At 52.8% G+C, this 15206-nt stretch overlaps 1 protein-coding gene across 1 annotated transcript in view; it reads right to left on the bottom strand.

The window, feature by feature from the left end:
- GLI2 (GLI family zinc finger 2) overlaps positions 1 to 15206 on the bottom strand; it is a 255864-nt gene that overhangs the window by 55319 nt on the left and 185339 nt on the right. The window contains exon 3 of the mRNA XM_072757539.1: positions 5482 to 5587. Coding sequence (XP_072613640.1) covers positions 5482 to 5587 — 106 coding nt within the window. The remainder of the gene's footprint in view (positions 1 to 5481; positions 5588 to 15206) is intronic.

A 15206-nucleotide genomic window follows, 5' to 3' on the forward strand; every position in this document is an offset into this window, starting at 1 on the left:
AGATAAAGTCCAGATTCTTCAACTGGGACAAAAAAAAAACCCTCCTCTCTGCATCCCCAATGCTCCTTCGGTTCTGTTTTCCATCTTCTTCTGCCACCAAGAGAATCCTCTTTGAAGGTCATGCCACAGCCTGCCTCGGCCACATGGCCGTCTCTGGGCCTGCAGTGACACTCCCTCCACCCCGTAAGCAAATGCAAATAGCAACTGAATGTTTCCAAACTGTTTTGACTAGTTCTACTTACATAACCCCTCGAACTCTTACAATAACCCAGTAGATGGGGTAGGTTCTAACACTGCGCCCTACTACAGATGACAAAACTGAGGTTCATCATTCAGGTTGGTGAGCTCTCCCAAGGCTGGGGAGGTCAGCCCTGGGGGTCAAGGCCAGGGAGCCGGGCAGGGCTGGGGACAGAGCAGTCCTGCGGCCCTGATGGGAGGGTGAGCAGCACGCGTGGTGGACACAAGGCGCCCGATCCCAGGGCTGCGAGCTCCCCGGGAGCCAAGGGGCAGCGGCCCTGGCACGGAGCAGGAGGCGGAGGCCCCCACTGAGGCTGACAAGAGACGACATCGCACTTCATTTGCTGCGCAAATGTTCGTGTAATTAGACACATGTGGCGCCGCAGAGGAGGCGTGGGCTACAGCAGAGGCTTGATGGATCCGGCGCTGCACCAGCCTCCAACCGCATTAATCACAGAAGCTGGAGCTACTGGGGCCATTTTTTCCTTGTAGGCCTCGTCCTCTCCCACCTGAGGCACCAGTGGGAAAGGGTGAAGGGGTGGACTTTCCAGAGCACCAGGCCTGCCCCGAAGCACTCGCTGTGTCCCTCCGTGGCTGGGTGGGGACCAACCGCCCTGAGGCTAGTGGGGAGCCCCTGGACCCCACTCCAGCAGGGTGCTCTGGGAATACAGTGCTGCTGCCCATCACTGGGGTGTCAACCAGGAGAGCCCCTCCCTGCCTGGGGAGGGGAGGCCAGCATGTCTCCCTTGCAGGGATGACACGGGCAAGTTGGTGCACCTCTCGGAGCTCAGCATCTATGCTCACAAGGCCATCAGGAAGGTGAACCTAATATTGCACACCAGCCTCCCGTGTAGAGCCCAGCCTCCTCAGAGGCCCTGCACATGCTGTTAACACCCTTTATTGTATTCTACTGGGTGATGCCACACTGGCCACTGGGGCTCAGTGATCCCACATAAGCCCCAGAGATGTCCATGCCCTAATCCCTGGAATCCGTGACTGTAACCTTCTAGGGCAAAGGGGCCTTGCAGATGTGATGGAGTTAAGGATCCTGAGAAAGGAAGATTCGCTTCAATTATCTGGGTGGGCCCTCAAAAAGCCATTGCAGGTGTCTTTGGAAGAGAGGCAGAGGAAGAGAAGTATTACAGAAGAGGAAGAAGGATATGAGGACAGAGCAGGGGAGAAGAAGGCAATGTGACAAGAGGCAAGAGTCCCCGCCTGAGGAACACAGGTGGCCTCTAGGAACTAGGAAAGTCACAGAAACAGAGTCTCTGCTGGAGTCTCCAGAAGGAACCAGCCCTGCCAACACCTTGGCTTACTTCATTACTTCAGACTTCTGTCCTCCAGAACTGTCTGAGAGGAACTGAGTATCCTTTTAAGCCACTGAGTAATTGTTATAGCAGCAACAGGAGACTGATACACCCCCTTCAGGTATCGAGTCTACTTTAAGAGCCATCCGGGCCAGTGAGTGACAAGGTCACTTCCACAGGCCCACTGGCCTGGCCAGACCTCTGCTGCTTGCCATTAAGACTTTCTACTTCTCTGGGTGCTCCCACCCCTTGCTGGCCGGGAAGGAAGCAGGCCCAGAGAGGGGACATGACTTGTATCCAACCCAGAACTGGTGAATGGCAAAGCCTGGAGAAGACTCAGGGATGGCCTCCTAGCTCTCTATCAGCCCAAGGCGGGGACGGCAGAGGGCTCCCTATCCAGTGCCCGGGCCTTGCTTGTAGCAGCGTCCCTGAGTGGGGGGCATGTTAAACACCAAATACGAGTCCCATCTCAGTGTTTCAGACTCATCAGTGGGGCCAAGGGCCTCAGAATCCACATTCCTAACAGGTTCCCAGGGGACCGGTGGTCATCCATGTGCTCCCAAGAGAGAGGCCTGGGCTCCGAAGGCTGTAACTAGATTTCTAACCCTCCCACTCTGTAAGCAGGCAACCCTAGTGGTTAGTATTTCATGTCTCCTTGCTGCCTCAGTTCCTCCTCCTGTAAAATGGAATGATACAAAAAGTCCACCTCACAGGGTTGTGAGAGGGTTAGGGGAGATGAGTGAAGTATGTACAACAGAGTCTGGTCAGTAGGTCGGGATTATTAGGAGAAATGGTAAGTCATCAATGGTGGGGTCTACTCATAGCTCTCTTGAGGTCTCTAGGCATGTGGGGACACCTGAGCCAAGATAGTCACCTCACAGTGATGTCATCCTATGTGGATCATGCCCTCAGGGAATGACCAGCACCACCCACATCTCCGAACAGCACCTGGCCCCTTCAGGGGGGGCTTCCCTGTGGGTCTGCTGTGCCCAGGGTCTGTGTCACTGAGCCAGCCCAACATTTCTCAAAAGCAGGAAGTCAGCACTTCCAACCCCCTCCCAAATGGGAACTCAGCTCCGTGATTCTCCTTCGATGCTCAGATGCCACCAAGTAAGGGATTTTGGGGGACCAACTAGCTCCAAACATGTGCAACCCACCCCCCCCCCGCCCCGAAGATAGCTGCCAGAGCTGTGGTCTCAGCCCCTACAGCCGCAGGGGCCCAGGGATGGGCAGAAGGCTGAAAGGGCCCCATCACCTGCCAGGCGGGCACAGGGTGCCTGCAGCAGCAGGCCCTAGTCAAGGGAGAACCAGCCACACGCACTGACATGAAATGTGAAGTTTACAACATCTGAAAAGACCTGGGGGAGACAACTTGAAGGAACTCCCAATTGCCCACATGTGGGACCATTTCAACCACACGGAAATAGTGACAATGACAGAGTATAACTCAGGATAACACGACTAGCCATGCATTTATTTGGTATAAATAAATGATCAAAGAAAGAAAGAAATGAGGGAGAAGAGACTATTCCTTACAGGAGAATCCCAGGCAAAAAATGTGGAAGCTGTGATAGAAATAAAAATCACTATTTAGGGATGCTTGGGTGGCTCGGTGGTTGAGCAGCTGCCTTTGGCTCATGGCATGATCTTGGGGTCCCGGGATCAAGTCCCGCATTGGGCTCCCCACAGGGAACCTGCTTCTTCCTCTGCCTGTGTCTCTGCCTCTCTCTGTGTCTCTCATGAATAAATAAATAAAAATCTTAAAGAAAATCACTATTTGAAGAATACTAATAATTATGATTTCTGTCAAGAACCGACGATGGATATTAAAGTTAGTAGTTAAGACACAGGATATTTCCATATTATCAAATGTCAGCCCCCACCAGGAACTTATTAATTACAGAGAGACCATCTTTAAAGTGGAGAGACCCAGCAGACGTCACCTTAACTAAGTGACCTCTAGTGATGAGAAAAATGAACATCTCCAGGAACGAGAACTATTGCCATCATGTACCTCCTGATGCAACACACTAGGGAGGGCACACACAATTTTTAGGGTATTATTCTCCCAAATGCTTATTCTGCATTTAATCTTGAGGCAAATTTAGGCAAGTGTCCCCAGTCGAGGACAACTGGACATTTTGTACTGGCCTTCAAGAGGGTCCAGGTTGTAAAAGAGAAATTAAGCCACTACATCCCAGGTTAAAGGAGGTTTGACCACTAAATGGCAAAGACTGCATCCCAAACACGGAAAAAAAAAGACATTTATTGGGGCAGCTGAGGAAACTTTGGACAAGATTTACAAGTTAGTTTAATGATACTGTATCAGTCTTTAGTCACTTAGGATATGAACCCCGGGGAGCCCAGTGGAGGGAATCATGGAAATCTTTGTACTATTTTTGCAATTGTTTTCCCATGTCTGCAACTATTTCAAAGTGAAAGATGCTTTTTAAAAAAGAAATGGAAGGTCCCCGATTTGCTCTGCCGTGGGGAGGCAGTGATGGGTGCGCAGACACAGGAGCTGCCTGAGGGCTGGGACCTTCTCAGCCCCTGGCCTGCTGATCAGGCCCAGGGCTTGCTTTGAGCACAGGGAGTGCTCAGTAAGAATTTACTGACTTCGTTCAGACAGGAGCTGGGAGAGGCAGGAAGTATGGGCTGTCTCCAATGGGTGGGACGCGCAGACAGTGCTCTCACTAAGCAAACACTGATCGTGGACCTATTATGTATCAGCCGTCAGCAAGGCAGCAATGAGAAGGAGGCTCAGAGCCTGCTGGGGAGCAGGGGGGAAAACAGATCATTCCGGGGAAGGGCGCCCACTCATGTGGGGGGTCCCAGTGTCCCATGGGGAGGGTGCATTCCAGGCAGGTGGGCAGCAGGAGCGGAGGCATAGGAATCTGTGGCAGGGCTGTGTGACCAGCATCTTGGTGTGGACAGATGAGGTGGTGGGTCCATGGGCCACCTGCTCCTTTGCAGTAGGCTCCCAGCAAGGCAGGTGTGGGGAGCGGCAGGGATGCGGGGGTAGGGCAAAGGTTTCGGCCTCCCCTCTGGAAGCAGAATGGATGGGGTAGAGTGGGGCTGTCTTTGAGTCGTGATGACCAAGAAAAGTGACATTGGCTGCAGGCTTCGAGGGCTCAGGTGGGAATAAAGAGAGACAGGATTAGGTTTAGTGAGATGGCACTGGGACACGCCCCTTCTACCTGGGAGCCTCAAAGCAGGGCACGGGGAGGAGGTCCCAAAGTGTAATGCGGAGCTTGTCCTCAGCAGCAGGGTGTCTCTATAGCATAGTGTTTAAACCAGGACACATAAAAAGGGTGCTATGAATTACAGTACTGTAAGAACGTATAACTAAGGTCACCGTAGTTATTCTTTTGAAGATTTTATTTATTTGAGATGGAGCGAGCAAGGTGGAGGGAGCACGAGCCAGGGGAGGGGCGGAGGGAGAGGGAGAAGCAGATTCCTTGCTAAGTAGGCATCCAACCTGGGGCTCGATCCCAGTACCTGGAGATCATGACCCGAGCTCAAGGCAGATGCTTAACCCTTTGAGCCACCCAAACGCCCCTAAGGTCACCGTACTTATATAGGACCTTTGGCCTGAAGGGAATCCCACTGCATGGGTGCAAACAGAGCCTCAAGGTGCTATGGACACCCAGGGACAGCCCGCAGCCTTGGCAGTGGCGATGTGCCAGCCCAGCAGGGCTTCCTTTTCAGGTAAACCAGAGGGAGCTGAGTGTTCACGTCCCATCAACACACTCAGGCAGGGTCCTGGGTCAGTGCACTCCTGGTGGCGAAGGTGACTGTCGGCTTAGGACAGTGCATGTCGGAAACTCCAGAAAGACACACAGAGGCAGGACAGGTGGCCGAGGCTGCCGGCCTCCCCCCACCCCCACCTGTGGCAGGTAACTATAGGCCGGGGCGGCGGGCAGAGGGCAGAACTTACCCGTGCACGCTGTGGACAGAGTGGGGCTCATAATGGTACCTTCCCTCCTGGTGTCTCATGTCAATCGGGAAGGGAGCATGGAGCGGTGGCAAAAGGTGCTGCGGCACTGTGGAATGGGAGAGAGAAACAGGCCTTCAAAAACTTTTCCCCTCCCTCAAAAAGCAATTTTCAAAGGGCTTTAAAGCTCAATGAATTTCAGAGCAAGAGTAGCCAGGACAGGGGGCTCCACGGTGCCCTGGCTATCACACACCCATGGAGGGGGATGAATAAATAATCAAAGTCAGCCCGAGAATCCAACATCTTTCACATAAAAGATCCCCAACCGCGCTCTTGACAAAGACAAGCAGCTAAGCGCTCTTTGAACTCGGGGAGATTACAGGCTCAGCCGCAAATCAGGCCTGACAGAGCCGGCAGGCTGCTGCCCATCTCGGCCCCGGCTGCGTGTGGCTGGAGCGGCCCCGGGTTACGGCATCCGGATGCTGCAGTCACCCTGGCTGGAAATATTTACCTAGAACCATCTGCGAGGCCAGGGCCCGCTCCTGACTGCGGCCAGCCTGGTGGTGGTGGTGGGGGGGGGGGGGGCGGGGGCGATCCCACCCAGGCACCTGCCCCGTCGTCCAGGTGGCGGCGGACAGCGGGCACCTACGTGGGTCCGTTAATTCTCCAGCTCCGCATATTATTTGCCGATCCCACGTGAGCTGGTGGGTGCCTCCGAGACGCAGACGCCAGCACGTGAGCCTTGCTTTCAGAGTCATGTCAGCCTCCCGTCTGCACTTGGCCTGCCCTCAACAAATCATCATGATAATTGTAGGATGCTCTTTGCTTATTTAAAAAAAAAAAAAATTCCTGGGTCCCTGGAGGCAAACATAATGATAGGCTTTAGGAAAACAAGCCTCTTTAAAAAGTAGTTAGACTGGGGAAAGGGCTAAGAAGTGGAGATTTCTCAGTCAACTCGTACTCAGGCTGAAGGCCACGGGCCAGCGGGCGTGCGTGTAGTCTGAATCCCCGAGTCCCTGCAAGAGCCGAGGACGGGCTTGTTTTACACACGTACAGGTCAGCTGACTGCCCAGCCTTCTGCAGTGAACATACACACGTAATCCTGCTAACGGTTTCCGTGCGAACAGATCCTGGGACCGTCCTAGTAGCACTATGAATTTTTTTTTTTATTGTGGTAAAATATGTGTAACATAAAATTTACCATTTTGAACCATTTTTAAATGTATGGCTCCATGGCATTAATGCATTCAGATTGGTGGACAACCACCATCCATTTCCAGAACTTTCCCATCTTTCCCAGCTGAGACTCTGTCCCTATTAAACACTAACTCCCCACTCCCCCAATTCCCCCAGCTCCTGGCAGCCACCACTCGCCTTTCTGTTTCCATGAATCTATTCTACATACTTCATATGAGTGGAATCGTGTGGGGTTGGTCCTTATCTACATAGCTTATGTCACTTAGCATGACTTCTTCAAGGTTCATCTAGTGTGTAGCATGTGTCAGAAGTTCCTTTTTAGGGCTGAATGATATTCCAGTACATGGATATACCACATCTGATTATCCAGCGACTCAACAGACACTTGGGTAGAACATTGTGAAATTTTTTTAAAAATTTTTTTAATTTTTTTTTTTTTAATTTGGTGCCTGAGTGGCTCAGTTGATTAGGCATCCAACGCTTGATTTTGGCTCAGGTACTGATCTCAGGATTCTGAGATCCAGCCCTGCATCAGGCTCTGCACTGGGCACAGGGTCTGCTTAAGATTTCTCTCTCTGCCCCTCCCCACCCCCCACTTGCATATACTCTCTCTTTTAAAAAAAAAGATTTTTTTTTTTCATTTTTAAGTGATCTCTACACCCAACACGGAGCTCAAATTCACAACCTCAAGATCAAGAGTTGCACACTCCACTGACTGAATCAGCCCATGAACACCATGAATCCTTAAAAGAAAACTTTCCCTCTGAAATTTTAACCTGAATTTTTACATACTCAAATTCATCTTCATAATTCCTCAATACTGGCACCTTCCACAGGTACGAGAATGAAAACAGCGAATCTTCTTACCCTGACTGAATCAATTTGCCAAATAGACTCCACAGATCTTGGGCTCCTGGGGGACCCGGCCATCAGACATGACAGCAGCCATGCTGTCCCATCCCTCTGGGCCCTCACTTCTGAAGTGGGAGATTGCTGGAATGACTGACCACCCCATCCCCTTAGGCCCGCCCGTGTCCCCTGACAGGTAAGGCCGGGTGTGACTCTGGTGGCAGTGACAGGATGCCCAGGGGGCCCCTGGGAGTCAGAGACCCCGAGATCAGACCTGCTGCTCACCAGCCACATGACAGTGAGCAAGCTTCTTTCCTTCTCTGAGTCACCATTGTGGTTAATCTGCAGATAAAAGACTCCTGCAGCGGGGGTGCTTTCTATGCATAGAAAAAACACTCCATAAATATTACTACTGTAGATGACAATTATCACTAATATTTGGAGGCCCAAAGTCCCTATTCTACTGTGAATAGAATTTTCCCAGCTGTGCCATGTGGGACAAGTTGCTCCCAGCTCCCTGCCAGCCTTCAGAGGGAGGAGGGTCAGCACTGGCCTGCTTATGTATTGGGAGTCGAGCTGGCCTTCCCTGAACTCCCATAGGAATTGGCAGGGAAGCCATGTCCAGCTCCCCAGATGTTCAAGAAAGGGCCTTTTGAGGGTTGTTTTTTTTTAACGTGGCCACGCAGATCAGATTATAGTATTGTTAATAAAATAAAAATAATTTGTATGTATCTGAATGTTTTCCTGCATACCCAAAAGCCCCATGAAGCAGCCAGGCGGTGTTACTGTGCCCATTTCACAGATGAGGAAATGGAGGCTATGGGTGATTTCAGCCCAAAGTCACAAAGCTGAAAAACAACAGAAACTAGGGGAGAATCCGAGGCCCAAGAGAGCTGGTCAGGGATTTTCCCTCTGTCCAGCCAAAACGAATGCTCAGAGCAGTCCCTGGGAGCAAGGGCAATCCCTGGGGTTCTTCTGGTCCCACCCTATGTATTATATTTAACAAACGCTCATGCAGCACTGGGCCCTGTTCTCAGTGCTTTGCAGATATCAGTTCCTGGCTCTTCGCTGCATCCCAGGCTGTACTCACCCCAGATCTCCCACTGGCTGTCCCCCAGCACCCAGGTGTGGTCCTTTCCTCGCTCATCTTGCCATCTGCAGAAGTGGAAGGCAGTCCTCTAATGCCCTCAGAGCCCAGACCTTCCCCTCATCCTCACTAGCTAGCTAGGAGTGCTTTTCTCAGGGTTAATGCAACTTCATGCAGGTCTCATGAGCTATAAAATCTGCAGGAATGAAGTGCTCATGGTAGTTTACCAGGAGGACATGAAATGGAGGTGAGACCACGGCTGAAGCCCGCTGCTGTGTATGAATGGTGTGTGTGTGTGTGTGTGTGTGTGTGTGTGTGTACACATGTGTGATGGGGAAGGAGGAGCCTGGGGCTTCTGGGAAGAGGCATAACACATAGCCACCCACAGAGTCCTGCTGCAGCTGAGGCTGCACCCCACCTCCCCCATTCTGGGGTGTAGGCTGTGGAAGTTACTAGAGGGAGTAGCTTTCTCTTAAATCAGGACTGGGGGTCAGGCCACGGACACTGGGGAAACCATGTCTCCTCTCAGAGCATTACGTTACCCATCTGTACAATGGGAATTTTTAAAAAAGATTTTATTTATTTATTTATTCATGAGAAACACTGAGTGAGAGGCAGAGGCAGAGGGAGAAGCAGGCTCCCTGTGAGGAGCCTGATGCAGGACTCAATCCCAGGGATCACAAGCTGAGCTGAAGGCAGATGCTCAACCACTGAGCCACCCAGGCGTCCCTGTACAATGGGGATCAGATGGGCTTTCAGTTCCTCCCTACAGGACAGTCCTGCTGTTTGTGAAAGGTCACCTGTTCCCAGGAGAAAGAGCTATGCTTGTCCCAGCCCGTGACACGTTGAGGGCTTAAAAGGGATCCCTGGGCAGGGCATAGGCGCTTGGGGTACAGGCACTGCTTCATCACTGTGGCCCTATCCATACAACTCACTACTAGGGACCAGCGACCTTCTGGATATGCCCAGCCCACCAGCCCCTGGTTGTCACCTGTGCCCCCGTCAGCTGTCTCTGGGGCAAACTGTGCATCCCAGGCCATCCAAGGGATGAAGGTTGAGCTGGCCCATCTGAGGTCTCAGTACCCCTTTCAGACCAGCATGGCCTGTCGCCCCCCACCCCCGCAGCCCTCATTCAGAAATGAACGCTTTGCTCAGAGCCCCTCCGCCAGGCTGCAGGAGGAGGAATTCTCCTTTGGGCCCTGGTGGGAAATCCCTCTGTCGAGAGGCCAGCAGCACCCAAGGAACACGAAGATATACACAAAGAACAAGAGCTGCCTTCAAGTGACATGTTGAATGAGATCCTTCCACACATTGTTTTCATTGTGGGCTCTTTTTTTTTTTTTTTTTAAGTAAAAAAAGAATCCAAACTAAATCATGTCCTTCCGGCAAGCGGGAACACACACGCGCGCGCGCGCACACACACACACACACACACACACACACACACACATCCCATATGTCATTTCAAAGAAATGGCTCTCTTTTTAAGTTTCTGAGGAAGAAACTCTAAACTGGGTATTTTCGATGGATTGCCCCCGTCCCTCTGAAGAAAATGCACATTTGTTTTTGATCCTACGCAGAAAGACGACTGGTCTGGGAAGCTGAGGATGGTGGTGCCATGATTTTGATTTTTAAACTCAGAATCTCTCTGCCTAAGGTTTAAAAGCCAAGTGCTCCTTGTCTGGTGGTCCCAGGGATGACCGTTCACTGGCCTTGGCAGTGTCCTTGGCCTAAGCAAAGGGGACAGGGAGGACCCTCCTCCGGAAGCTTGGGTCTAGTTAATGTCCCATTAATAACGACTCCGGTGAATTTCTGCCAGAGAGGACGGGGCGGGGTCAGCAGAGGGTTCAGACACAGGATCGGGAAAATTGGGTCATCGAAACATGACCGGGCAGCTGCGTCAGCAGCCAGAGGATTCTCCTCGAATGAAGTCATGTGTTGCTACAACAAGGGGGTGCAGCCCTGAGGACTGAGCTCAGAGAGGCCTGGGGAGGCTGGCCTGGAGCCGGAGGGGCTGGGTGGGGGGGTCAAAGTAGCTGTCCTCCAGAGCAGACCGGACATGTTAGGGACACCCGGCCCTCTGGGCTGTCCACACCCTAGAGATTACCACGGTCTCCATTCACCCTGGTCATTTCCATTAAGACCACAGGGGCTGTTAGGTGGGAGCACGTGGGCCGGTATGCTCTGGGCCTGGGACCAGGGAAGCAAAGGGTTTCTGTAAGAAGAGCTGCGCTGCCCTGGCAGTGGCCGAGGGCAGGCGCCGGCAGGTGTCTCCAGAAACAGGCCCGGTCCTAGTACAACACCGGTTGGGGTTATGATGAGACAGAAACGTATATCGGTGTGGTCCCTGGGGCCCTGGGAGGCAGGGTGTGGATCCCCATACCCTTCTTGGGCAGTTGGCCTGTGCCCCAGGGCTGCCATCCTGGCTAATGCAGCACTGTAGGCTGCATCACAGACACTCTGATGGTCTCCAGGCTGCCTCTAATAAGCTGAAATGGGGGCATTCCAATTGGGCATGCTCTGAAGGACCAGGAAAGGGCTCCTTTGGCCTCCAATTTCTCTTGCAGTCTGGGGGGCTCTGCTTGGGATTCCCTGTTAAAGACTAATGGATCACATTCCCTTCCCTTAGAATTCCTTGCATCTTAAGTAATACCCCAGGGCAGAAGTTTCATTAGTTTTCTTAAAAGCAAACAGACCTTGGGAAAGTCATGGAAACAAATTCATACTCAAGTGCAGATGACTTACCAGGTCACTTTCCCTTTAACGGAAGGACCCAGGCAGCAAGAGACGCCTGTATCTTTGGAGAAGGAAGGTGCATGCTGTACAAAATGAAAAATGTTGATCATGCAGGGAAGGGACAGTGATTGGCACCCTTATTTTCTGTGCAAATGGCGCCGGAAGATTAGCAGGCCCTTCAGCAGATGCTGGATGCTAACTAGTTGCCTGCATGGTTACAGTCTATGTTTTAGCCATTTGAAGCTGGGCTCATTGCAAATCCTACCGGACAGGACTCTATATTCTCTCCCTTTCTTGTGGAGATCTTGGGCTCTCCCAGGATCCCACTTCTCAGGGATTCTGGAGCTAGGGACTTCCCAGAAGATACCAGAAATGATAGCATCAGCTCCAAAGAAGAGATGGGACAATCCTTCTCTTAGCTACACAGGCCTGGCCTAGGGACATGATGCAGTTCAGACGCATGGCCCCTCCGACATGGCCTTGACCTGCACTGGCTTCAGGCCCCAGAGGGTCTAGCTCTTTAGCCGTCCCCAGAATCCATAGGGACCAGCTGCCCACCACCCAGGGCAGTGTTCTCAATCCCTGGCCTACACAGCCCAAAAGATGGAGTTCACTCTCTGGGCCCACCAGCCCACCAAGGCTTCCCTCACAGAGTCACCGTAGGAACACCCTTGCTTGAGTGCTCTGAGGCCCCAGAGAACAAGAAGCACATTCCTGCCCATAGGGAGTACACCAGGGGCACTCTGCAAAGCTGGAGAGCTGGATCCCATGTGATTCAGCAGGCTCCACGTGCATAGGCTGCTGGAATGGTCAGGGAAGGGGGATTTCTGTGGCATCCAGAGCAGCCAGGAAGCCTCCCTGGAAGAGGCAGTTTTGGAGCTGGGCCCTAGCAGCCAAGACGGGGAGAGCTGGAAGGAAGGGGGAGAATGATGCATTCTTTAGACTCGGAGGTAGTGTGGGCAGTGTGGGCAGTGCAGGCTCAGAGGCAATGTGGCCAGAGGACTCAATTGTACCAGGGCACAGAGTTGTGCCCAGTCAAACCACGTGACCTCTCCTGCATTACAGGATTAGCCACACCTCCTTCCAGGGTCCTCCCAGAGATTATATGACGTGCCACAGATAACAGGAGGCACACTGTGGAACACCTACTGGGTACCAACATCAGTGCTTCTCAGAACCAAGAATCACTTGTAGGGTTTGTTCTAGTACCACGCTGGGCGCCATCCTCAGAGCTCTGGCTTCAGTGCTGGGAGGGCCTAAGACTCAACATCTATAACAAGTGCCCAGGTGAGGTTCACACAACTTCTCAGGGGCCACACTTTACCTGGCTTATCTTAACTTTTCCATCCTTCCAGAGTTCCCACTGGCACCGGGAAGGAAGAGGAGATTATTTCCCCTATTCATGCCTGCTACGCATTGTACTAGCTGGGGAATGTCCACATCTGGAGAAGGGCAACACGACTGATGACTGAGACATCCCTGGGTGTGATGGTCAGATCCTGGGCACTGCCACGCCATCCCATTTACCAGTAGTGGTGGCAGAGGGTTTAGCATCATGAGGGATGAGGCAAAGGTGCACGCCAGGACTGGGAGAAGCCCCGGGAGATGGCACACGTGCGTTCCTCCCTCCGCCTGGGGTGGCCTCAGTTCACTTGGAAACTTGGACAGTTTCAAAGGCCAACCCTTCAGACGTGTGGACTCAGATGGCCAAGTCCTCTCCCAGCGGGAACGAAGTAGCGGCCAAAGCATCAGAGCTAGGAGGCAAGAAAATGCAGAAGAGTCCAGGAAAGCCTCATTCCCAGCAGCCAGGCAAGTCCACTTCCGGGATTTATGCAAATGGCATTATTATTCCCAATAATAAGCCTTGGGACAGGCTGCCTCCGGAGCCTCCTCCTGATGCCCAGGCACCACCCCACAGGAAGCACTTAATAAGAATAATAATATCCTGAATGGCACTCCACAGCATGCAATTAAAAAGCATTTCTGTCTCACTTGGGGGGAGGCGGTGGGGGGAGTTAAAATGAGACAGGAAATTCCAACACCACTAGCTGGCTGGTGTCCGGCAGGCAGGCTGAGGCCCCGGGCTCACGCAGTCAGTCCTGCCCCCACACAGAGCTCAGGATCAGGGCCTGGGCCGGACCCACCAGTGTACACCGCCCACCCCGGAGCTGCGGGCTGGCCTTTCCAAGAAGGTGTTGCTTGACAAAATATGACAAAATAGCTGCTGGCAAGAGGGAAAGCCCTGGGCCAGGGCCAGGGCCAGCCACCCCATGCAGGGCAGTGCTCAGAGGCCGCTCTTCAGGACGGGGTGGGCAGGCGTGCAGGGAGAAGCGCACGCTCCAAGGGCCTGCAGTGTGCCTGACCAAACGTGGCCCTCCTGGTGTGGGAGCCTGGGTGGTCCTGGGGTCTGTCCCCCTCTGCTACAGACTGAATGCTTATGTACCTACCCCTCAAATTCATAGGTTGAAATCCTAATGCCCGATGTGATGGTTTGGAGGTGGGGCCTGTGGGAGGTGATGAGGTCAGGAGGGTGGAGCCCTCATGAATAGGATCAGTACCCTTATAAAAGGGACCCTGAGTCCCTCAGGCCTCACAGCAAGAAGATGGCTGTCTACCAACCAGGAAGGGGGACTGTCACTAGACACGGAATGTGCTGGCGCCATGACCTCAGACTTCCCGCAGATCTGGAGACTGGGAAGTCTGAGGTATAAGCCCTCTGGTCCATGGTGTTATTAGAGCCACTAGTGCTGACTGAGACACCCCGGATGATGGTGGTAAGGTGGGGAGAACAGGCCACATGAGCCGGATGGAAGCTGAACGAGAGGCTGCAGCTGACACGGTGAACAATCCAGGTCCCATCACAGATTCACTTAGACTTCATGTGCCTCAGTTTCCTTATCTGTACAAAGAAGGTAGTGACATGACCGCCAACCGAGGGAGGCTATGAGGCAGAATAGAATAACACATGTACAGAGCATGGACCACCCCCAGTGGTGCCCGCGAGGCCATCTCCATGGACCTCCCACCCCTGCAATAAGGGGCTGAAGGTTAGGGGTGCTGCAGAGCGTCCCAGGGGTGACCTCTGCCATCGCAGGGGATGGGATGGATTGTTCACCTGTTGGGGTACACAAGTGGGGTCCTACACTAGAGAATCTTTGAACCAAAAGAGACCTCAGAGAAGGTTAAGCCTGATTAAGTTTGAAAACTGTCCTTGTCATGGAATCTGTTCCAAAGGAAGTAGTAAGACCCTAAAATCTGTATTAGATTTGAGGCCCAAAAGACCATGGCTCTGAAGGTCTTCCCTGAAAACCTCTAAGAGACAGTGCTGAAAGCTCCCCCAGGGGCTGGGGGACTGAGTGACCTGTGAGCTGGTGCCTGTGCCCCAGGATGGATGTCAGCATTCCAGTGCAGACCCAACACTGCTCAGGATTACCTGCATGTCAGCCTCCTATCTTGTCACCCTTTAGAGAGTCACCTGCCAGCTTGCACCAGCAGCCACTAGCCGGCAGTTCCCATGCTGTCCTGTCACTGTCGAAAAAGCCCATTTTTCATGGGGGCGGGGATGGCCATTTAGGCTTTCAGGAGGGGGTCTGCACCTCTCCTCTGCCTATCCCACAAGGGTCCCCACAGTGTCACCTGCCTCTTTGCTTCCTTCACCAGCATCTGGTCCCTTTCCTGCAGAGTTCTTGCTTCGGTGCTGCTTCTCATCCCCCCAAGAGCACCAAGAGAGCCTGTGGTCACTCTGTTATGGCTCTCAAGGGACTTCGACACTCAGTCTCCATCAGGCACGGGTGACACTTTTCCCGGGCTGGCTAAGACACTTCTGAGTGCTCTGGCCAAAACCAGTTCATGAAATTTG

This window comes from Vulpes vulpes, chromosome 5, assembly GCF_048418805.1.
Source record: "Vulpes vulpes isolate BD-2025 chromosome 5, VulVul3, whole genome shotgun sequence".
Classification (NCBI taxonomy): Eukaryota; Metazoa; Chordata; class Mammalia; order Carnivora; family Canidae; genus Vulpes; species Vulpes vulpes.